Here is a 25,333-nt window from a genome sequence, read left to right on the forward strand (position 1 = left end):
CCTATTTTTATTTAATAGCATCACTGTGAAAGTTGTATTTAAACTCAGTGGTTGTATTAATACTGTTGTTCCATTGTTGAATTTTGGTTGCAATGCCCAACAGACAACTGTCCAATCAGATTATTTTTTCTGTAGTATCTAGGCAGATTCAGCCAAGCAAGCTCTCCTATTGGTTAGGCCTTCAGGAACTGAACAGAAGGCCTGACAGGTTACATTACCAATGTAATAAGGAAGTGACACAGGAATCGACCAATCACAATTTGATTTACAATGGGACTTTAGAGTCCCATTTGGAGTTTACTTTTCACTTAAAAAAGCAACAAAATAATGTAATGTGGCCAGGAGTATCTTACATTTAAAGGTATTATTATTAGAAATCCTATGGGGCACTAGCAAAAATTAGCATTACTGTGAATGTTTTTTGAATTAAAAAAAAAAATGTTTTGATATTTATGGCCAGAACTCAAGGTCTAGCTCTAATTGTCACAGTTATCCACTGCTTGTAGAACACTGACCAACTGCATGTTTCATAACAAAAGAGAGCAATTATGCCTGTTTAACTGGATTTATTGTGGCATAGCACACTGAATACAAATAAGTGTACTCAGTTTTTTTTTAATTGTGGCACTATAATGTCTTTTTGTTCCAATTCGTCAAACTTCAGAAAAAAGAAACACTGCAATACATATTGATTGTTGTAAAAATATCTTCCATTATGATATATTTTTGCCATATTGCCCACCCCTGGCTTGGTTTTGGTTTTGGTTAAATTTGTGCAAGCTGGTGACAGGAGTGGAACTTGATAACACGTATAAAACATGCATGCTTTACACTACAAAGTACTCAACAAAATAAACTTAAATCTGACTTGGCACATGAGTCTAGCAAATACTCTCACTTCCAAGGGGTTTAACTGTGCTTCAGCAGCTGCTCCTGGACAACAGGGACACATCTTTGCATAGTTACTGTTGCCAGTAGTGATTATGTTTGAGCCTTACTGGGATTCAGCTTTGTTAAACTGCTCCTTTACATATTAATATGTTCCTATACAACTAGGTACACACCAGTAACATGCTTTATCCCACATAACTACCATGAATGTAAAACTAATTACTACTGCAACTTCAATGATGGATAAAGAGAATCACATAAGCACAATATGACTGCTGACTCAGTGTTATCCTGAGCTGATGAAGCAAATGGTCATGTAATACGCAGCAATAAGAGAACTGTGATGGAAACTTAACCACTCCATCATCACTGTATATGGACACGCAAGCATGACCTTTTTACTTGTCTGGAGAGCAGAAATAAACTGAGCTCAGTTAGACAGTGCATTTTTTACTGCTGATTCACAACCTGGCAGTGCTGTAGTACAACAGCAGCAGCAGATGACTGGATTATTTTTTTCTTCAGCAGTTTACAGAAGTGAGAGTTCCACATAAAAGATTTTTTTTGCATCTTCAAATAAGCTTTGCAGAAATTTCTGCACATATGCATCTATAATAGACATTAATATCTCTCAGATTTCTATTCTTTGATTACGCAGTCGGTCTTTTACTAGACTCCTCCTCCCAGTCCACATCTAGCGCCTCATCGTCTATGATGGAGGAGCTGAAGAATGAAAAGCCAGACAGGAGGCCTGTATGGCCTGCTGTGCCCAATTCAAAACACTTCCTCTTTTTTGGGTTAACCGATTGCTCTCCATCTCCCTGAACTCCACCACTCCACTCTGGCTTACGCCTGCTAGTTTTTGCACCACTCTCTGTGGTTGGATTCATTAGCATCTGTGGGTTGGCATTTCTCTGCTCCCTTGTCTCCTCCACAGTCCGTGTTTGAGCACTTTCCACTGTGCTGGAAGCCTTTTCCATTACATCGTCCTTGGAAACTGGTAAGGGCTGCGGCTGTCCTGGAGCTGTGGTGGTCTTTTCTACAGTCTTTTCTTCAGTAGAAACAAAAGAGAACCTGGAAAGCTTGGCCAGGGCGGCGGAAGCCACTTTGAGTGTCTTTGGGTGTCTTGTCCCTTGCAGAGCCACAGGGGGTTTATCAGAAGCAGATTTAGGCTCACCTGAAGCCACACTGGAAAGTTTCTGCAGAAGCTGCTGACGTTTATGCTCCACATTTTCACTCCCTCTTTCTTTGTGTAGCTCCTCAGAAGGAAGCTCTCTGACCTCGGCCTCAACTCGCTGACGGAGCTTCTTGCTTGCACTGCTGCCCTCTGCTGGCTGCTTATAAAGCATATGATTTTCACTCTCCTCCCACTCCTTTCCTTTCCTTTGCAGCTCTGTAGGTTGCCTGGCATCACTTTTACTGCCATCACCTTCATTTACTTTGGTAAAATTTTCATTGTTTGCAATGCCAGAGTCATTTGCATGCACCATTCTTTCTCTAGGTCTGAAGGTAAAGCTAGACAGTTGGTTGCGCATGTTGTCCCCACTCTCTGCTTGTTGTTCTACCACAGGGACACTCAGTGAGGCAGCTTTTCCTTTGGAAGGCTGTTTTTTGCCCGCCATGGGCGTGCTGTGGGAGGGAAACCTGCCTGGAGAAAACATCTGCTCCAAATCATCACCAGTGTCTGTCCTCCCACCCTCAGTGTTCTTCTCTTCTCTTTGCAGGGGGTCCCTGCTCATCCCTTTTAATCGTTTGGCTCGCAGTTTTTTTGAGCTTTTCTCCACTACAGAACTGGTTCTCTCAGCCCCCTCCACTCCCCTGCCTGAATCAGCCACTGCCTCCACGGCTCCAGCAGCCTCCTTCACCCACGCAGAACCCTCACTATGTGCAGAGCTGCTGTTGCTAGGCAACACGGTAGGCCTGTGTGGCTTTGCTGTGTTCTGTGTTGAAGTAGTGATGGGGGACACTTGGGGGAAAGTGGCGTTAGCTTCAGTCGGGCTGTTTAAGCTGTGGAACCAGTTGAGGCCTGGGTCGGATCCAGCTGTCGCCTCACTGTCCGCACTCTCCCCGTGCACATCACTGTGCTGCTCCACTCCGGATGAATCGTACGTACTGCTGCGCAGCCTGGAAGGGGAAATAAAAAAATCATATCTGAAAAGTTCAGGGAAATTTTAAATAAGATAGTTTGGTGTGATTTTACGTTTGAAACCTCTAAAATCATAACATGTTACCAAACAGAGCATCGTTAAGATTATTCATAGTATAACTGAAATGACCTTGGTGGTGCACTGCCAACTGTTCTTTTTAAGGGTTGCCAGATTGGACAGGGTCCCTCGATATAGCAGCAGCATATGCATTTTATGCTACTGTGCTGATTGCTAGGACAGAAATTGTTTATCAGTGTTGTTTTTTCACTACTTTACAATATTAAAAATGTTATTATTATAGGTCATAATATTCATAATAATAATAATAATAACGTTGATAAACTGAGCTTCTCTCATACAGAATATCTGAGTAATAACAATCATTCAATTTGAGATAATATTTAATAGAATATTCAGAAATTACAAATTTCAACAGTTGCAGTCCTAAATAATTTTCAAATGTGGAACTTCTCAGATTATCAATTTAAAAATCTTCAGCCGTCATTGACGCATTATTTACTATTGTATATCTACACTTTTTCTATTTGTTTTTATTTATATTAATGTGTCCTTGTAACCTTATTATGCCTTGCCTGCTACAATAATGACACATTTCCCCCCGGGATCAATAATGAAGGATGGAAGGATGGAAGGATGGAAGGAAGAAAGGAAGAAAGGAAGAAAGGAAGGAAGGAAGGAAGGAAGGAATTCATTCATTCATTCATTCATTCATTCATTCAGTCTAAATATGATTACATGAGTGCTTCTTCACTGATAATCACAGCTACTTCTTTTATGTGTGGTTTACCTTGAGAGCCTCTCCAGCTCTTTGTTGAGGATATGGGTCAGCCCCAGGCCCTCCAGCACAATCTGACACTGAGTTCTGTACTGCTCTTTTGGGTTGTCGGGGAAGGAGGTGTGCAGTGTGTTCACATTACCGAGTAGTGCGCCCCCCTGTGGCAAAAACATACATACAAAAACAAGTGTTTTTATGCTTCAAAAGATTTGCTAAAGGATTCTCACTAAGAAGTGACAAGACATACCTGCATGGAGCACTCCATAACAGACACAGCCACAACAGCATCCTCAACTGTGACCATCTCTCTGAACATCAGCCTGGCATGGGCTGAAAAGGTAACAGGAAAAGAGTGTGCTATTTTTTGTGTATATTTATCTATCAAACACACACACACACACACACACACACACACACACACACACACACACACACCACACCGCCTAACATACCTTGGCTGTTCGACTACATTTGGGGTAAGTAGAAATAATGTAACGTAATTTTTGGCTGAACTATCACTTTAACAGAATGAACAAAGCTGGAGCCGAGTATTACATAAACTAATCAACATTGTACTGGCTATCCAGGTAAACATTCTGCTTATTATTCATATACTAAATGCAACATCTGTCCTGTGATGGAATGGTGACCTGTCCAGTGTGTTTCCTGCCTTCTGCCCAATGACCGCTGGGACAGGCTCCAGTTCCCCCCGTGACTCAGAAGAGTAAGCGGCTTAGAAAGTGTGCGTGTGTGTGTGTAAATGCAACATGGAAAATGAATGCAGCGCTAATACAGCAGAGGAATCTAGGTATATTATCACAATGCTGTATAAGATAATACGTGTAATAAAAATATAGTGTTTTAAATGTAATTTTTAGTGGCAATAATGTGTTGGTGGGATTCCTGTCGTTACAAAACCTTCCCGGCTCTTTGTATAATGGCACAGCAGTTCTTGTTTTGACGTAATGGGCATCATGTCTTTGGTTTAGGCAGGAATGTTTTCAGGTAGACCTAGCTAGCACAATAAATATGAAAGGATAGTACTGTGACCCTTACAGTGAGCTATGAAGGTGCACAGACCACTAATACACTAAAACAGACTTTAAACAACAAACTCCAAATAAAGCTGCCAAAAATAGCTTTGGTGAAATGGCAACTTAACTAAAATGCAATGACATTTTAGTTAAGAATAACACTATAAAGTCTGGTCAGTAGGTGGAGCAGTGCACTCACTGCTTGACCTCAAACTCAAAGCAGCCATTGACATCTGAGAAACTGTATGCTACTGAAACATCTGTATGAATTAGGCTGTGCTTCATGTAAGTTATACGTAAATGAGGTGCTGGTTGGCTGGCACTTGATTTTTACGAACTAAAGCCGATTCATCATTTCTGCTCAAATCACGTATTTACTTGCCATATGAAAGTTTCATGAATCATACACAAAGTAGTTCATACATCATTAAAAGCAGTCAGACCTGCGCTCTTTTTTGATGAATAAGGGCCACTGTGTATATATAACCACATGGTATATCAATGTCTAGAGGAATCAGAAGTAGAGAAACTGTATGCATCAGAGAGACAGAGAGAGAGACACAGAGAGAGAGACAAACAGGCAGACAGACAGACTGACCCTCTGAGAGGCGGCCAAGACTCTCCAGCATGCGGATGGTTGTGCGGGCGGCGTTGCGGCTGTCACTCTGTCTCTGCAGCTGGTAGTAGCGGGCCAGGATGGAGTTAGCCTCACGAGTGATGTGGGGCCGCAACCTTTTTATCAGGCAAAAATAGGCCCTCATCTTCTCCATACTCCATAATGATGAAGACTGACTTGGAACACCTGAGGGAGCGAGATAATGATGATGAAGAGAGATGATGAAAGGGGAAAGTAAGAGATAGTCTAGTCCAGTTTCTCTCAATTTAGAACTTTAATAAAATCCATTGTGTGTATTTCATTGTGGATTTCCTTAATGTAGCATAAAAATAGATCATTATCAGACCAATTTTAGCCATTTACACTGCTCATACTAAAGGGCAAAAGTCAGTTAAATGTATTTAAATTAGGTTTCTGTATTGTACTGACCTCAGGATTTGCCTTAATTTGTAACTGTACTGTTAAACTGTAAAATTACAGCATGAAGCTAGACTAAATGTTTGTTTTTGACATTATACATCACCCATTTTGCTTCCGTCCATTCGTATTCCCACGTCTCTAAGCATTACATAAGGGGCAGCTCAAAAAGATGCAGTGCTTGGCTACTTGTGCTTGGCAGGCGAAACATTTATAAACCCTTAAGATCCCCAACTGGTTGCTATTCTGTGATATGAATGATCTAGAAACTAGGCAAAAATCAACAGTAACTAACAAAGTGGAGCAAATTGGGATAAAAACAACTGAAAATAAACCTATTACCGTTTACTCACTATGTCATGTAATTACACATACATTTTTTTCTCTTTTAACAAAAGAATGGGGCACAAGACTGAAATAGCCCTGATGCTGTCCAAATATCATCACAGACACAGTATATTATGCCAATGAACAGAATTTTAACTCCTCTGTTTTAAACAAACCTTTATTCTGGAGGATAAAGGAAGATATGATTTTATCCCACTCTGGGTTCTTAGTGTCCAGCAGAACAAGAACCAGGTCAAAGCGGCTGAGGAGGGGGCTAGCCACAGCCACATTCACCGAGACAGAGACATTGGGGTCATACTGGCCCTTTGGGTTGGTGGCTGCCAGAATAGTTGTCCTTGTGTCCAGTTTACATACCATTCTGCATGCGAGAGAGACAAAAATTACTCAGTGTTGGTCAAAGTGTTTTCCTTTCATAATTCAGTGTAGAGGATTTACTTATGAGGGCAGTATAATTTTATAAGGCAGCGCTAGAAGCCAACAGTTCAGTTATGCATGTAAGAAAAACAGAAATATTTTACTGACAGCTGAATGAGATAGTATAAGTCAGATTTATTGTCATTTTTATGCTTATATCAACCCTTAAAGACAACTTATCCGTATACTGTCTAAAGTAGTAATTTTGCTATGCTATACATAAATGGTTATGTAATAAATAACATTTACATTTGTTTTCCATTTCACATCAACAAGTGTGCGTCTGCACTTTAAACTTTTTTCCTTTTATTTTCATGTTAAAAACAAACACAAAATCATGGCCTAAATGTACAAGATGTTTTTTGTTTCTACAATGCAAGACTTTACACCAAACAACTATTTATCAACTTCCAGAACTACAGTTGTGGTGATTAGGAGCTCTTTTTAGCACCTGGAGCACACTGCACCTAACAAACGCATCATTTTGGACAAAAAGACATTGTTTTGCTTCGAAAGATCTTTTTCATTGGAAGAACTGCTGGTTAATGTTTATAATGCTTCAGCTGTGCAAGACAAAGTGTAGTATTTCTAACCCAGCCTTGGCCACGCTAATGGTCTGCTGCTCCATGGCTTCATGGATGCTGGTGCGATCACGCTCCTTGATGCTGTTAAACTCGTCAATACAGCACAGGCCTCCGTCAGACAGAACCAAAGCTCCTGCCTCCAGATGCCACTCTCCAGAGTCCTTCACAGCAGCTACAGTCAGACCTAGGGATCACACACATACACAGAATAACGAGGCATTCAGTGATCAATCAATACTGCAGAGTGTCAACCAGACATACCCTTCCCTTTTCCATGGAGCTGAATGGTGAGTTAATCTATCCAAGCTCCATCCCCTAATACAACATCTATTCTTAGTAGGGGTTGACCAATATGGGTTTTCAGGGCTGATACCGATTATTAGTAATGCAGGATTACCTTTCAGTATATGGATGCAATTCAGAAAACCTACATACAGACTAAAAACTTCTAAGCAATCATGCAGAAAAAGCTTCACTTTTGTATAAAGCAAATGAGGGAATAAGGGAATATGAACGTTAATCTGTTTATTTGATTTTGGTATTCAACCAAAAATGTATTTCATGCGATAATAAGCAGTAGTTGGAAGTGTTGAGTGTATCAGATGTATTCTGTGCTGCATGATTCAATGGAAACAGCTCGTTTAGCATAAGCAGAGCAGTGGAATCTTCGAAAGTAGCAAGCTGCAGCTGTCTGCACTTTAAACTGCCAGAAATTATGTATAACTTAATTATTAAATGTAAAATGATACATTATGATTTTACAAATAATTTACCGCTTTCTGGAGGCTTGTTTGTATAGTTGGCCCACTGCAGCTCCACTGTAGGTACACACATTCTGAACACATTCAAACTACTACGTAAGCAGTGTGGGTCTGCACAGCGTGTCTGCTCCATACACAGAAATCTCACTCTCACCAAACTCATGCGATATTTCAGGCAGGGCTCGAGCAGCACACACACAAGTCACATTTGTCTGGCTAGTGAGTGAAATTATATGACTTTTTGCCAATAACATTGTTCAACCATGACATGTTTTTACCTTTTCCTATCAAATTCCTCATTTGTATGAATGAGATTTTTGTCAGTGCCGTGTAATGCTTAAACAAACTCTCAGCAGCTAGCAGCTACAAAAAAAATTATTTATTTGAAGCATGGATAAGTACGTTAGAAATTATAAGGACTGTATGGCATTAATTTTTCATATATTAATTGTACATTTCACAGTAAAGTAGTGAAAAGGGAAGGTGTTAAAGCACCTGCATTAGTGGAGCCAATCCCAGCGGTGAGGACTGAGCGTGGGGTGATCTTGGCTGCGTATTTCAGAAACTGAGATTTTCCTGTGCCCGGGTCACCGACCAGCAAGAGGTGAGACTCGCCTGCAGAAAACAATCCCTCTTTAACAGCCTAAATACACCATACACAGAGTGATTCAGAGGGGGAGAGTAAGAACACATACCTCTCACCTTTGTTCCTGAGGCATCAATGCGCTGCACTCCCCCTGCCAAAACCATGGCAACAGCCAACTTCACAACATACATTCCAAATACTTGGGGGCAGAGACTCATCAGGATCTGATTCCTGCCTTTAGAATGTTTTTTTAAAAAAAGGAGAGATTTTTTATAAATTCATGTTTTCATGCAGATATACAGTGCAGTTATCAGTGTTATAATAAATTATAATAAAAACAACAACTGAAATGCAATCTATCAATATATCATTATTCTACTGTTTTTTTTTTTTCAAGCCATCTGAGACACAATTAAATCCACATATGTGGAAATAACCAGTTTGTGTGGTCATAGAGATCCCTCCTGTTCTCCAGTCCATGAATGAGTTTGTCCTCATTCATTTTGAGGTGGAATAGCAAAGCAATGCAACGAGTTAGAAAGAGAAATGGGGTGTTTGTAAAAATTGATGCATCACATCATGCAGCATCACACTCTGCTGCTTGCAGCTGGTTTAGACAGCTGTACTGATTACAACGGAAGCGTTTGGGTTTTGTCATTGTCTTGTGCTGGTTGCTGTTAGGAAACAGTGTTAGGCAGCCATGAAAACTGTTTAGAAGTATTTATCTTGGCACTATATAATACTATAATTAATACAAAAAACATAAGTTAAGTAAAACGCCACAAGAGCTTCAGTGATGTCATTAATATGTTGGTTAGAAAAATACTGTTTTGAAGAACACAGTTTTGGTTCATGACTTGTTGCTGCGCTCCAGCCATTGCATGAATTAGTTAAATATACTGGGCTACCTTGAGGAGAGCTTTGGAAATGTTCAAGCTAACACACATCAAATTTACAATCATTTTTTATTTGTATTTTTTCTAATATTAGTGTTCTAAACAAATAAATGCTTAATACTCAGATGCATATAATTTTCTCAGATGCCTAGAACCTTTGCAAAGGTTTTTCATCAAACTTTTCATCAGTTTGTAATAATTTCACCAAGTCAGTATTCTGTCACTGGAAAAAAAACAAAACAGAACAAAACAAAACAAACAAACAAAAAAAGTCCAGCAACAGAATGTCTGGAAAATACCAGATGAACTTCTCCAAGCTGTCATCATGGATGAGTATAAGAAAGACAGTACATCACTGCTGCATGTGAAATGAACCTTAAAATACAGAACCCTAGACGCTCTCATTTTCTTCAGTGTAAGAAGTCACAAACTGCTTACCAGCTATAGGGTCATGCTTGTGATTTTCCCAGAATTCCTCAAATTCTTTCTGGAAGTCCTCTAGTGCCACTGCTGCTGTGGATTGGTCATTATTGATTTCAATGTAATTTGCCTTCATCACAATCTCCACCTCACAGCGTGAGTCTTGGTACAGTGGCTTCCAGCGCTGCCACACAACACCATACACTGTGATATCATCTCCTGGGAAAACAGGATGTTTGTATGTTTGTAAAGTTACTGCAAGGTCACTAATTTGATAAAATGTACTGCAATCTCACACAAACTGTGACAAACTGTTAAATGAACAATAGTATTACAATAACAATAAGAGAGAAACAAAAAGTCTCTCTAGTAACCAGTGATCATACACATTGCAGAGAGGTGAACAATTTTAAATGTATGTAAAACAAGCAGGTTTGCGTAACCAGCTATTGTTTTTTTTTAATCCAGAATAAAATCATATTTGACACGATAGCTTAAGCCTATCTGGTGCCTTTTCTCTCCGATTGTATAATTGTGCTGTTTTTCATGTAGAATATATTCCAGATTAAAGCACCTCGAGATTTTGCAATTAAAGTGTGTGAAGTAGCTAAGTGTGCTTGCAAATTCAAGCACACTTTTCCAACAACTCAGATGTTCGAGAGAGAATCCAGGCAGAATACCAGCTGAACTCAACTCACTCTATGCCTGCTATGAGATCAACCAGACTCAGCTGACCAGTAAAGCCTCAGGTCCTTCTGCAAAAGCAATGGTACTCACACTGTCTACAGACATGAGGAGAGCTCTGTCGAGAGTGCACACATGCAAAGCCGCTAGACACAATGGCATCCCTGGATGGGTCCTGAAAACGTGTGCCAGCCAGCTGTCTGTCACTTTGACAGACATCTTCAACCTCTCCCTAGCACAGTCTACTATTCCCACCTGCTTCAAAACCACTACCATCATATCCATACCAAAGAACCCCAACTTGACATACCTCAGAGACTATTGCCCCACTGCCCGCACACCCATCATAATGAAGTACTCTGAAAGACCAGTCTTGACTCATGCTAAGAACCGCCTCCCAAGAACTTTAGATCCACATCAGTTTGCCTATTGCACAAACAGATCCCCTGAAGATACAATTACTGGCAATGCAGTGAACCATCTGGAGGGCAAGAATACCTACGTAAGAATGCTGTTCATCACTTGCAGCTCAGCATTTAACAGAATTATCCCCACTAGACTGATCTCCAAGCTTAAGACCCTAGCACTGCAGACACAGTCTGCAGCTGGATTCTGGATTTCCTCACCAGCAGGCCTCAGTCTATTAGGACGGGCAGTTACACTTCTGCCACCCTCACTCTCAGCTCAGGCTGTCCAGAAGGCTGTCTTATCACCCATTCTCTACACCCTGTACACCCACAATTGCATTGCCAAGCACAACTCCATCATCAAGTTCTCTGATGATACAACAGTAATGGGCCTCATTACTAACAACAATGAGGAAGCCTATAGAGAGGAGGTGTAACTTCTCACAGAGTGGACAGACAGCAGTCTCGCCCTCAGTGCAGACAAAAGCAAAAACAGATGATAGTCAGCTGCATCACAGTCTGGTACAGCAGCTCCACTGCTGTGGAATGGAAGGTCTGAAAACGGTGGTAAAACTGCCCAGTCCATCACTGCAGCTGCGCTCCCACCCATACAGGACATTTACAATAAAAGACGTCTGAGGAAAGCCGGCAGTAACACCTCAGACCCCACATACCCCAGCCACTTCCTGTTCCCCTCGCTGCCATCTAGGAGGAGATATCAGAACATTCGAGCCAGAACCACCAGGTTCCACCAATCGTTTCTACCTTTGAGCTTTGAGCTGTTAAACTGGTCACACCAACAGCACCCACCAGAACATGAAAACAAACACAACTTGAACTACACACTGCACTTTTATGTTATTCTGAGCTGCTGTCTGACTTCATATAAACTTAGACTGAATACTTGACTAACAGTCACACCACTGTTTACCGAAACACTACCTCTAAATTAACGTACATATTTTGGACATTTTGCACATATTCACACTTCTGTGCATCAGTACTACAGCTCTGTGTGTCTAGTTTATTGCGTTTTTTGTCTATTGATGGTATTGTCTATTTATTGTTTGTGCTTGGAATTTTTTTGTAAACATACTGTAAAATCATAATAGTACATGTGCACTCATGTCCTTGTCTCAATGTTTATGCACCACAGACGTAGGCCCGTGTTACTGTACCCTGTACATGTATAATGACAATAAAGACGAACTGAATTTAATTGAATTAAAATGAAGAGTAATACAAACATAAAAACTATTGATCTTGACTCGTATTCTTATTTTTATTCTAATCAAAGCTAAGTGACGGATGGGCTTTTACATATAGTCATGCAGCTACATTTCAGCACTGGATACATACACATAGTGAAGATCAGTACAGTCGGTGGGCAACTGACACTCATACTTTTTGGAGTATGTAGAAACTCCAATGAATGTTATTAGTTTAATGTTGAAAGTCTACTGACTTTGTGGATTAACATTATGGCACAATACTTAACAGATGCGATTCATGCCTTTTATGTACAGTTTTGACTATTGCACAAAATGATAACACTAGGAACTAAACAAAAATATTAATATTAAGTTATATTAAGCAATAGCAACTTCTGCTAGATAAGCCCTGCTGTGGTCAATCTGAAATATTTCTCCAAAAAATCTAGGCAGCTTTTTTTTTTTTTTAAATTGAAGGCAAATAAAATGAAATCAAGCAGTGTTTTCAAAGAAACTACTGAATAACATGGACATCTGTGGGTTAAATTTAGTCAGAAAATAGTTTTCATACTGCCTAAGAGCTACATGCACAGTATGGTTACCTGATTTGCAGCTGTCCACCAGATCATCTTCTAAAATGACCAGCATTGAGCGGGGAATACTGCCCACGGATAGTCTCTGCGCCTGCAAACAAAGCCACATCTGTCAGAAGACCAAAAAAGCAAAACCACAAAACCCAATTGGAGCACATCTGAGGACAGGCAACTTAACCCAGGAGCTTCCAAGATTGATTACAGCCAGGAGTTTGGTAGACGTCTGTAATTGGACAGGTCATGTTTTTCAGTGAGGCACAGTTCCCACACACTACGGGGACTCAGGATATAATGCAATAGTGTACAGTACTGTGCTAAGAAAATTGTTTAAAACAATTTATCCTGGCAGTAAGTGTGTTATTTTTAGTACCAATCTTATATAACATTAGAATAAAAGCAAATACAAAAAACACAATAAAATGTAATAAAAAATTTTAATATGCTGGTGAGAAGAATTCAGATTTGGTTCCTGAATTCTCCCTGAACTCCAGCCATTGCATGGATTTGTTCAAATCCGCAGCAAATCAGCAGCACTTGATTTAATTACATCAAAGATTGATTAGACAAAATAGGTACTGGTTGGTAGCTTTAAATTTAAGGAGAACTTAATGACATCAAATTACAAGATAAGTAGCCTTAGTTATCATTGTCAGATAGTCTAAGACTTTCTCACAGTACTGCACTTTGCATTTAGTTGCACTTAGCAATGTAGTTTTGTAGACTGCTTTTCAAGGCTTCTGACATGAATTCAGTATTTAACTCTTCATAAAAGAATCCCTGCTGATTGTCAGTAAATAGATGACGAGATGTCAGAACAATACAATGAAGGTTCTGTTTTCCAGTTTGGTACATTTAGTTTTCATTAGTGACATACACTAAAGTCATTTGTTTATTGCACTTCATATTTGTTCACTGTTATGACTGCTTTAAGACCTACAATGGAATCTCCTTAATACAAGGCTTTCAGTGCATTGTGGTGTTTAGATTTGAGGAACTTTCATTATGTACAACAATAATCAAAGGAATGTGGACAATTATGAACAACCACTCAGTCAGTGTCCTCACAGACCCTTACCTGCTCTTGGATCTTGATCTCCTGGTAGTCTTTGCAGGCAGCTGGTGCAGCATCGCTGTCTGACAGGCAGGTGAATTTGTAGGAGGAGCACTCATCTCCGCTGGGGCAGCGAGTGGGAGGAGAGAAACTATAGTACTGCTCAAAGTCAGCCTGCACAGAGAACACATGCCTGCACTTATTGCACATGTAGTCCCTCTCGTACTCCAGCACTTTGGTCGCGCTGGTGCGGATGACCGTCCCGGTGACAGACAGGAAGTGTCCCACGTCCCGGGCTTTGGGGATGTGGTCTCTGGTCAGCTCCGGACACACAGGCAAACCTGTCACATACAAACAGTTCAAAGGGTCTTTCAAGATGGATTCAGCACAGAGTTAACCCTTAGAAACTGCAGTTATCACCACTGATAGCAATTAAAAATGGTGTAATTCAGTAGTAATTATTTCTTACTCATACCAGATTTATGTCTGTAGGAAAAATAATATTTAAAAAAAAATCATATTTATTTCACAACTCACAGTTCTTTGTTTTATTACTCACTTATGCTTTTTTGTACCGGTTTCATGGATTAATGAAGCTTCTATACCATTCCAAATGGTCCTGGTAATTTCTACCAAGCCCTAGTGTATTCTATTCAACTATAAATTGAGAACAGCAGCAGTTCTCAAGTCAATTACTAGTCAATTGCAAGTCATGACTAAAATCAAAGAGCTTGAGGACTTCCGCTTGTGCACTGTGGCTGCTAACTGGACAGAGAATGGCTAGAGAGCCATATCCAAGCTTTTTCAAGTGTCAGTGGCCACAGTGCAAAGTATAATAAAAAATACAAGGAGCTTTGCACTGTAAAAAAATATCAAAGGCTATCAAAATATCACAAGGCTGATCTCCATGGATGCCAACCAAGGAGGACTCCAATTTCCTAAGACGGACACAGAAAAACTAGGCTAGCCTTTGCAAAAGCTCACCTGGACAAAGAAGAATGCTTTTGCCCATATTTCTGTGGTCAGATAAGAAAAATATGGAGCTGTTCGTACACAGGGATGTGGCTTTTGTTTGGCGAAAGAAAAGAGAAGCATTCAAACCCAAGAACACCATGGAAGCCTGGAGATTGTCGCAAAAGAGGAGTGGTCCAAAATCCCAGTGGAGACATAGAAAAAGTTTGTTAACAATAATAAGAACCATTGGATTGCTGTGAAGAGTAAACAAGTACTGTGACAAGGCATGAATAATTTTGGACGTGGCATTTTTCATAGAAATGTAAAAACAAACAAAGAAATAGGTAATTTTTTCATTTATATCTCTTATACAACATCCTATCGTCCTTGTCACTCGGTTCTGTCATTTCCAGCCAGTAGAAACCCACAGGTTTAATAAAAACAAAACTTGCCATTGGTATGAATAATATTGGGATTAACTGCATAACTACCTGGGATAACATAGCAACAGCCTAGCAACACCCAAGCAACCCCTTTGGGATACTATACCAACTTCCCCTGATAGTTATTTGATGAAAAAAAAAACGTATACTGTTTCCTAAAAAGTGCAGACTTTTACCTGTCAATACAGAATGAAAATGGAATATGAAAGTAATTCATTACATTTATTTCTATACAATTAAATATGTAACTATGTAATAACATTTCAATAGTTCAGCAAAACAAAAGCAATGACATTGTTTAAGGGCTAAAATGAATTTGAGGCTCAAAATGACCCTCGCCATTCTCACTCTTTCTGATCCTCATCTGCAACTGCTGTGCCCCATAATCAAAGCTTGGTGCAAGTGGGTGCTTTTGTTTATCTAGATGAACGGAGCTACATTTAGTTAAGGACTCTGCTGGATGACTTACATGAAAATAAAAAACAAGAAAAAAGAAAAATGCCTTGAGTTCTTTACACAGAAAAGATTAAAAGATCAGTGCTGGGAAATTCTGCATTTATGTGTAAATTAAAAGATCTGTACCACAATATTAAATATTTGATACTAATATCAAGAAGGAAGGGAAAAAAATCTAGTAGTCTCAGAATGTGTCTTGCAGTGACCTGTTTTAGCAGTCCCTTTCACATTTCAAGGCTGCACTATGGACGATTTGGTGATTTCTCTGGTGGAAGAACATTTAGTAATGGGGGCTGCGCTTCAGACCTCTTCACGGAGCAGATGAATCTGATGACTGCAAGCACATTAAAAGAATATTCAAAGAGAACTCAGTCAAAACTTGGTGAAGGGCGTGCTTTCTGAGGATGTAAGTTAATTATCTACTATTGTCATCATATATTTATCAGTATAATGTTTATTTTGAATTTTTGACCTAAACATTGAGTTGGACCTCCTTTTTGAGTTTTTGTGTGTGACGTTAACCCATGATATGTTTAGAAAAGCATATTGTATTGTATCGTGACAAAATGTAACAGAAAAACAATACATAGTCATATTGCCCAGCCCTAGTAAAGACATGCTCAAAAAAACTCCTGCGAAATCTGATCCGATACCTCTGACTTTTAACTGATTATTTCAGGCTTTACAGCGAGACACAGCAGCGCACAGACACCATATTATAGCACGGTTTTCCCTCCAAACTCAGTAATGATACTTCTTTCAGTTTTAATAAATATCTTACACAGTGCTCTTTTAAATATATACTAAAAAGCCAATTAATTAAATTAGTTATAACAGACTACTCACTAAAAGGATTACTCTCGCTTCAGTATTCTGTCTGTAACATTACAGCACTTCTTACATTTTTTAGTATTTTTTAGTTTTTTTAATTTTTTTAGTATTATTAATTTTTTTCACCACTAGTTTTCAGAAAAGCTATGAGAATTACACAGAACAATCTATTCACAGTGCAGAAAATCTCAATAATAAGCTGTTATATTAAAATAAACATTAATATTTCAGCATTACATGACTACTGCGTCCACTAGATGGCACTGTAATCTTATTTAGACTGAAGCAGAGTGGAGAATGTCAGAGAAAGGAACAGTGAAAGTACAGAATAAACACTAAAAACTACTTTTAAAGGTCAGAGCTGACGAGTAAATGGAAGGGATTTGTTGATTGCTTTCGCATAATTAAGGAGCGATAAGATCTCAAAGCAGCAGTTCTCAAGCAGCTTCTATACACCAAATACATAAACCGAATTAATGTGCAGAAAACAGAGGTGCAATAAAGTCTGCTCATCCTGATCTGTCGTATCTGTGAGCCTGCAGACAGGCTTTGTAATTATAGGTGACACAGCTCCTGTTGCCTTCCCACGCGCCAAGAATAAAAGCAAAATGCTCTACTTCATTGCAATGCAATGCAATATTTCAACCCACAAACGTCATCGGGGATAAAAGCCTTTTCTCTCCGCTCCTCCCACGAGGCATCTTAAACAAGCTCCTCATTTATCCCTGGCTTTTTGTCTCTCTTAATGCTGCACTTCACAGGGCTTTCTGCCCACTATGTTCTTGATAGACCTGGTAACGCAACAGATAGAACCCCAGCTCTGGACTGGTGCTGTCACCATCAATTATTTTAGCAATCAAGTGCTGGTTATTTTTTAATGATTTATTAAGTAATCAGAGTTTATTTTTTAACAGCCCAAATAACAAAAATGGACTAAACTGACTAATAATAACAGACAAAGATTTATCATAATACATACATTTAAAAATAAATAAACAAACAAACAAACAAACAAGTAAATACAAATACAACAAACAAAGCATGAAAAACATTTCAATAAGGACACTGAGTCACTAAGATGAAGCAGTGCTGTTATGAAACACCAAAAGCTATTTGACTGTTAATAGCGCCCCTTGTGGAGAATTAACAGCTTGATAAATATAAGTGAGTAAAATGCTTTATTTTGACAGTGCCCTATGGACTGCAAGCTCACCGGTCCAAACAAAAAAATAAATAAATAAATAAAATGGAAAAAAAAATAAAAAAAATCACATGCGACAATATTTGCTAATACTGTGATTAATTACTTCCTGTTACCTCACATTATAATTAACTGCATGTTTCTTTACAAAGAGAGCATAATTTGCCATGTTGAATTGGACTTTGCCATTATATAATGGGGGGTTTTGCTTTGCCTTTCTTTTCTTTAATTAATTGCCAGGTTATTAGCAGTTCTGAGAGTTTTCTTTGTCTTCCAGATCTTTCCTTGACTTCCAGTTTCCTTCAACTGCCATTTCTTAACAACCAGGACAAAGGACACTGTGAACTGGAAGCACTTTGATACCTTCTTACAGCTTCCCCTGCTACGTAGATATCAATCAGCTTCATTTTCTTTTTTAAAAGGTTTGAAGAATCGGCACGTCAGTGTGTACAATGTTGAATGAATATCATTGTACTCAGTTTTTGACAGTCTACTGGTTCTTTTTTTTGTATTTGGACTTATTAAACCTCAGAAAAAAGAAATATCGTGATGCATATCATACATCTTGACGTATCTTTATGTTATATTTTTGTCCTATCACCCAACCCGACTCTGGAGCACAATAAATACAGCACTACAGGTGTACTGCAGTTCTACAGAGCAGGCTGCAGTGATGCTACATGAAATCAGAGAAATGTCCAGAAGCACAATCTCACACCCAACAATGCCCTTCACCAAAGCCCTGCTTAGGCACTCTCCTTCAGCACAATCACACTGAGCCATGGTCTGATAATGGCAGGCCTGGTGTGTAGGCTATTTTTGGACCGTCTATTGCGTTTTCACCATGTCCCTGAATGGAGCCCACCTCTGGCTATTTATACTTCTCCTAGACTAGCACACAATGGCAAACTCAACAATAACATGAAAGCTGAGTAAACAGGCAAGGTCGGTTTGGTGAGGCAGAAATTATTCTGGAGACGAGGCTCAGGCCGGCACTCAATAACAGTATCTAACAGTATGATATTTTCAGTCTAATTATCAGAGTTGTCATTATCAGTTATATTAGTAATAGAGCCATCTATTATTTAACAATTAATCAATTGTTCATTTTCAAAAAATAATTAAAGTTGACTTACTAAACAATAACAAACCATGCATAACTATGTATATCCAAAATATTCCAAAATACTTCACTGAAAAAAAGAATATGGGAAAACATGGGGGCCTAAAATGCTTAAAAAGACCTTGTCATCATCACTGTGCAAAGAAAAACAAGTATCTCCAAACTAGTAACTTTACAGAGGAAGGCAAAAATATTCTTTAGTTTTAATGTAAGTTAATGTAAAGACATTTTATTTCAAGCAAATCTGGAGCACCTCTATTGGTCCATTCATCAAAAAAAATTTAACACAATGTAAAAGGCAGCTTTCGCCCAATGACAGCTGGGATAGGCTCCAGCACCCCACCGTGACCCAGAAGGATAAGCGGTTTAGATGATGTATATATGTATGTATGTAAAAGGCAGCTGCAGTGCCCAGTGCTCACATGACGCAGAAAAGCGAAGAAAAAAATGGAGGTACTTTTCTTGTAAGTGATGATAAAAAAAAAAAATAAACACTGTGACAAAAAACACAAATAATTATGTCTATTTGACTCCTTTTCTTATTGTAAGAGAACAGATTAAGAACTGAAATATGCAATATCATCATGTAAAAATTGTACTCAATCCTTTATTTAATTGAGTTTAATTGACTAATGGATCATGACATTTCACGATTTACAACTGTGGGTTGTTTAGTAGACCAATGACATTTCTAATTATGGGAGTGATGCCATAACTACTATCCTAGAAAAATCAGCACAGGACTCAAGGCACGATACATAAAGTAACAATATTTCCAAATCTTTTACAGCATTAGACAGTATATCAAGTTCAGCAACTAGTTAATGTCATTTTCTGTTTTCAGCTGCTGTGAAGTTCAGGCTGGTATTTTATTATGTGCCACTATTAGATTAATCAAGCTGTTTTTCATCTCTTCATATCTTTATCTGCTGAAGTGGGTAAAAAGAAATCACCTGAAAAGCTGCATTGAGATAATGCTTTATTTTAAATATACTATATAAATAACACAGCGAATAATAATATATGAATAATGGTGTTAAAAACCAGGTGTTATGAGTATGTTTACCTTAATAAGCACCATAAACTGTCATGTTTATATATTTCCAGCACATTTACAGTAATCTCTTGAATTGTAAGATGTTTAAATGTGTGTCTAAAGATGAATATTTTTATGAGATGGCTGATAAGATGTTTACACCTGGCTTAGCTTAATCTTCTTCACTTCTGATGTATATTATACCATATACTATGTTCAGTATACTATGACTGTTTGCTTAGCTAACAATGGGAGACAGACCCCCAGATAAGGTATTAGTGACTGTACTCTTCACTTCCCAGCCCATATGTGGGAACTGATGCAATAAGCGTTTCATGCATCAACAGTCGTTCTGACCCAGAGACTGTAAGGCAGTTTATTCACTGACAAAAATGTGCTACAGAGAAGAAGCACTTGGACTCCCTCAAAGGTATTCCTCAAATCCCAGGAGCTGTCAAATAATTATTTTCAAACGTGTCATGAATATCAGCTGCACAACATTAAGTTGTTCAGTTTCTCTGTCATGTACATGCTTACAGAATAATGCGTATATATGCAGGACATTTCCCAGTCTGGTCCCAAATGATCAAATATTGCATTAAAAAACAACAAAACAAAAAACACTAGGGCTGTGTCCCAATACTTTTGTCCATATAGTGTATATATGCTAGACGTGTGTCACACATATATCACACACACAGAGTACTGTGCAGAAAATTACAGTTAAAATGCTTATCTGGGCAATAAGTGTCTGCTTAGGAAAGTACTAATATTACAACAAATACAAATAATATTAATACAAAGAAGGTCCATGTATGTCAGTGTTTCTGGTTAATGATTTCCAAACCTTACCTCATGACAGCCCAGTATTATTTCTAGTCATCATCCAAAGCCTGGGCTGGCTTAATAATACTTCTTTATGTTAAATCAAGTACGCTAATGATAGAACGTAACCACTCTACATGATGATCAGGGGCATCCAGGCGACATCTGGAATCAACACTTTGCTCTTTACATTAGTTCACAAAATACCAACTACTTTTTTTAAAAATAAGGAACAGTTGTTACTTTTTACTGTATTTGTGTTTCTTTGCATCTATCGTGATATGTGGTGTTATTACAATCAAAAAGCAAAAACACACTTAATGCAAAGATAAACAGCTTTAAATAATGTGCACATAAATAAATAATACATATAAATGATAGGTGCATCTACCAGGCTCTGTTTCCTACTCTTAGAGAGACAAAAGACTTTAAAACATGTATTATATCATTAGAAGTAGGCAGTACTCAGTTACATTGCTCAGTTACATGTATTCGCGTAAATTTGCTGAATTATACTTTCCTGAGTATTTTTGAATGATAATACTTCTGCTTTGTGATTGGTCACATCACACAAGATTTTACCATTCCTTTTAAACTAAGAGTGCATCAAAAAGGGAAGAATAGCACCTAAGAAACTTCACTTTCTATGCTGATAGACACTGGATGTACAAAAAAGTTCCTCTGTAGTTCTATAAGTCACTATTTTTGCTGCTTTAGTACTTATTTTACTTGTTTGCCTTGGAAAGGTAGTTTTAATTGTCATCACGCAAAACTAATCATTGCAGATTCATCATAAAGGTGAACTTTAACCAATGATACTGTGAAATCAAGCTACATTGTGACAGCTCTAGGTGACAAATCAGTACTTCTGTGTGCATATAATGGAATCTTACCTGAAATGCGGACATGCAGGTTGCGTTTGGGTCTCAAGTCTCTGTGAAGCGTCTCTGACTGAGAAATGGACAAGGCGGCTGTGTGAAGAGCACTGTCAAAAACAGACAGCACCTCGCTGGGGAAGGCGTTGAAGTACTCAGCCACTTCCATGTTAGCTTCAAACAAGGACATTGCGTTTACCACCAATGGATAATGAGCATCTCCATCAGGATCCTGGAGGATCTGCAGGATGTCACTCTTATGGTGCTCAGCCACATAGGTCTCAAACACAAGGCCTATGAGGGCCACCTGCTCTGGGCTTAGCAACATCTTTTACCTGCAAGAGAAGCGGACTCTGATGACTGGCTAGACAATTTTTCTTGTAAACTGTCTCTCTGTTCAGTTCAAAATGGAAATGCAAGCACATTTAGATGCTGAAGAGTAAGAAATGTACTGGTGATGCTAAATGGGAGGTACGTGTTGATACTACTACTGAAACAACTACTGTCTTAATGTCTTGAGTTTCTAAAGTATTCACTGTTACATGCAATAAATCAGCTTCTCACAAAAATAAAATCCCTACAGTGTGCCGGTCTTCAAATTCGGACCTTAAATGAAGATTGTGGTCCTGTATTTTGCGGCTGAGATTTTGCGGTAATTAATTCCATACATCAACAGTTCATTTAATTAACAGTGATTAGAAAATTCAGGGCTGGAAACTGGATTCAATGTCCAGATATGAAGATCTCTGCTACAGTGGATCCCCAGACCCCTTAGCTTTGTTCCCATCAGAGAAAACAGTGCGGTTTCAATTTACTAGCGGATTGGTTCCTGTGCTCCACAAACCTGTACAGACCTAAATGCTGGCAGTAAAATTATTCGACACAAACTGACAAAAGCTGTATTCATAACAAAGATCTATGGCAACACTACAGGACCCCTGTAAAAATTCCTGTAGTACTATTAAAGTTTTTTTTTTTTTCCATAAGGGCCGTTTTGGTTAGAATGTTATAATAAATTAGTACAATTTCTAGAGTTGTTGTATATGTGTTACATATAACTACGCCAGTTTTTTCCCCAGGGGAAACGTATCTGTACCTTTTCATAACCTCATGTTTTAAAACAGAACATTAAAACAAAAAAGGCCACAAACAAGACCGTGTGTGGAGTCAATACAACTTAAAAAAAAACGAACGGACGGATTATGGCACAATTATGTTCCCCATCTAAGTACTAAATAACAGTTTAGTACCTTTTCTCTGAGAGTTTTGAAGGACGGTCTGATTATTAAACTTGGAAATTGCATTAGACCGCATTTCTCGTATCTCAGCTTTATAGTTACCTCGTAGACACACACGCACTTTGGCTGTGTTTAAAACACACAAAGCAACATTAACATTTAGTATTAACAGTTACTGTAACATGGAAATAAGTAATGTAGACATCTACTACTGGCCTTACTACACAGCAGGAAGCCACTTTTGTGTCATAGAGTGACCAAACCTCTCTGAATGAAGACGTTAATACGGAGCTGAAATCAGCTTTTATGCTTTTATTTTCCCGTTCCACCTTAAATGGTGCAGCAGTGACATGTAAAACGTCGGTGGAACGGGAACATTCGAACAAGAAGCTGGCAAACAAGAAGCCGAGCACAGTTAACGTTACCTCGTAAACAATACATAAGGAATAAAAATATAAAGTTCCTAGCGGACATTTCTAGGTATTATAGCTTACTGACCTTTTGCAACTTCTACAACTTTAAACCGGGAACGTATTTGATTCGGGTCTGTTTGGGCAGACATACTTCAGATTTGGCGCTGGATTACTGAACTCTCGGCTCCGTGGGGAGCTTCTTTTTGTACTAACGCTAATCACAACCACTATGAAATGCATTATGGGTCATAAGAGATCTACTACGAGGAAAAAAACTTGTAAATAAATATGAACAATGCATATTAATATAATCTTAGCGTTGCTGGGGATGTTCACGGGATACACTATGTAGCCGCTTCTACCCCCGCAGGAGCTCTGATGGTACAGTCCGGGAGAGGGCGGATTGCTGGCTCTGACGCGAGATTCTCGCGAGATCAACGCAACTGTCAACGTTAATTTTGTATTTGCTGCTCTTTTTGTTCCGTATGAAATATTTATGAGGTGAGAGATTGTGATTGTATGAAAGAGGAGACAAGAACAATGTAATAAGTATGAAATTAAACCTATGCTTATGATATTTATATCACACTTACACAGAAGCAGAGAAATAAAAATAAGGCCACTGACAGCTGAAATATAAGGTGTAATGTTCCACAGACAATAGCTTTTGTAAAAACAAAACTTTTTTAGAGGTGAATCCTACCATTAAAAAAATCCACATAATTCAGTTGTTGAAATAAAAACAAACAGCTGTTTGATGTGACATTCTTCATCATAGAGAAACTTGGTGACTTAGGTATCTTTACAGTGGTGGTGATGAGAACCACAGTGTGTACAACACAAATACAGTGATTTTATTTACTATCTAAAGCCACCAGTGACTAATATGTGTCTTCTGAGTTTCATTTTTAATGCTAAATGCTAATACTAATAAAATAGTGGTAAATCTGAGTAGGTTTTCTTGGGAGACTATTTGCCTTACAATGCAGTGCATGTACCTCTACACCATAAAAACAATGTTTTATGCCAGAATCACATCATAAAACTATTGTAAAACAATGTTTCATGCACCAGGCTGAGTATTCATAACTATTTCATGTTATAACATTCGGTGAAGGAGCAATTAGAGGCATTAAACTCTTCAGACGTCTGATCACCACTGTGAACAATTCTGAGGAGTTTCACAAAAGTGTCCTTCAAAAATCTTCTTAAGATTTTTTCTCATTTCTTTCTTAATGTTTCTCTTCAGAATAATTATAAGAACAAGTGGTTTTCTTAAACAAATATGCTGATAAAGATTTTCTTAATCTTATGACAATCTCGCATGTCTTAGTCTTAGTATGTAGGAAAATACATATGACAACATTTTTGAATTTACTTAAAAAAACTCCTTTAAGAGAATATTTTAGAACTTACAAGTTTCTTATTCTTATGAACTTCTTAGTGTTTGTCTTAAGATCCTTCATAAGTTTTTTTTAGGAAAGTTTACATGAATCTGACTCTGCAAGTTAAGAACGGCACGTTTCACATCAAACCACTCAGTGACTTTCAACAATTGAATTAAGCAGAAAATTGGAACTGGATTTAAATTTTAGGAGCTGTTAAAGTGGATTTTCACCAGTTTTCACAATGTATGCATCACTTAGTGGTTAAGATGTAAACAAAATCATTCAGAGCGGTTTGATGTGAAGTCTTGCTGAGTTAAAGACTTCTGGAAAAGTATCTGGGAAACACATTTAGCATGACTAACAATACTAACCTCCACCTCATACAATATAAGGTAATTCACAGTACACTACACTGGGCAAAGGCTCTATAAAATGGGATTAATAGACTCTGAAATCTGTATACACTGTTCACTAAACACTCCTGATAATTGTGTACATGCCTTGTGGTATTGCACACCAGTCAAGTACTTCTGGCAACTTGTTATAAATCAACTAACTCCATTGTTAAAACAACCCATCTCCCCATCCCCATCACTCTGTCTGTTAGGTGACACATCATCAGTCCATCTAAACAAGGAAGAAAACAGAACACTTTTGGTAGCGCTAACCATCGCTAAAAAGACTATTCTGACCA

At 38.4% G+C, this 25,333-nt stretch overlaps 1 protein-coding gene across 1 annotated transcript; it reads right to left on the bottom strand.

Annotated features, from left to right (window-relative positions):
• Positions 1-1,321: 1,321 nt before the first annotated feature.
• Positions 1,322-23,424, bottom strand: mcm9 (minichromosome maintenance 9 homologous recombination repair factor). The gene is made up of 13 exons (XM_036582699.1): positions 23,337-23,424; positions 21,619-21,935; positions 13,881-14,197; positions 12,815-12,896; positions 9,929-10,129; positions 8,704-8,829; positions 8,504-8,623; positions 7,257-7,431; positions 6,405-6,607; positions 5,467-5,670; positions 4,082-4,164; positions 3,847-3,992; positions 1,322-3,015 (listed from the first exon to the last, which is right to left on the bottom strand). Exons 2-13 carry the CDS (start codon positions 21,926-21,928, stop codon positions 1,542-1,544), a joined length of 3,441 nt encoding a protein of 1,146 aa, XP_036438592.1. The 5' UTR covers positions 21,929-21,935; positions 23,337-23,424; the 3' UTR covers positions 1,322-1,541.
• Positions 23,425-25,333: the final 1,909 nt, after the last annotated feature.

Source organism: Colossoma macropomum, unplaced genomic scaffold, assembly GCF_904425465.1.
Source record: "Colossoma macropomum unplaced genomic scaffold, Colossoma_macropomum, whole genome shotgun sequence".
NCBI classification, from domain to species: Eukaryota; Metazoa; Chordata; class Actinopteri; order Characiformes; family Serrasalmidae; genus Colossoma; species Colossoma macropomum.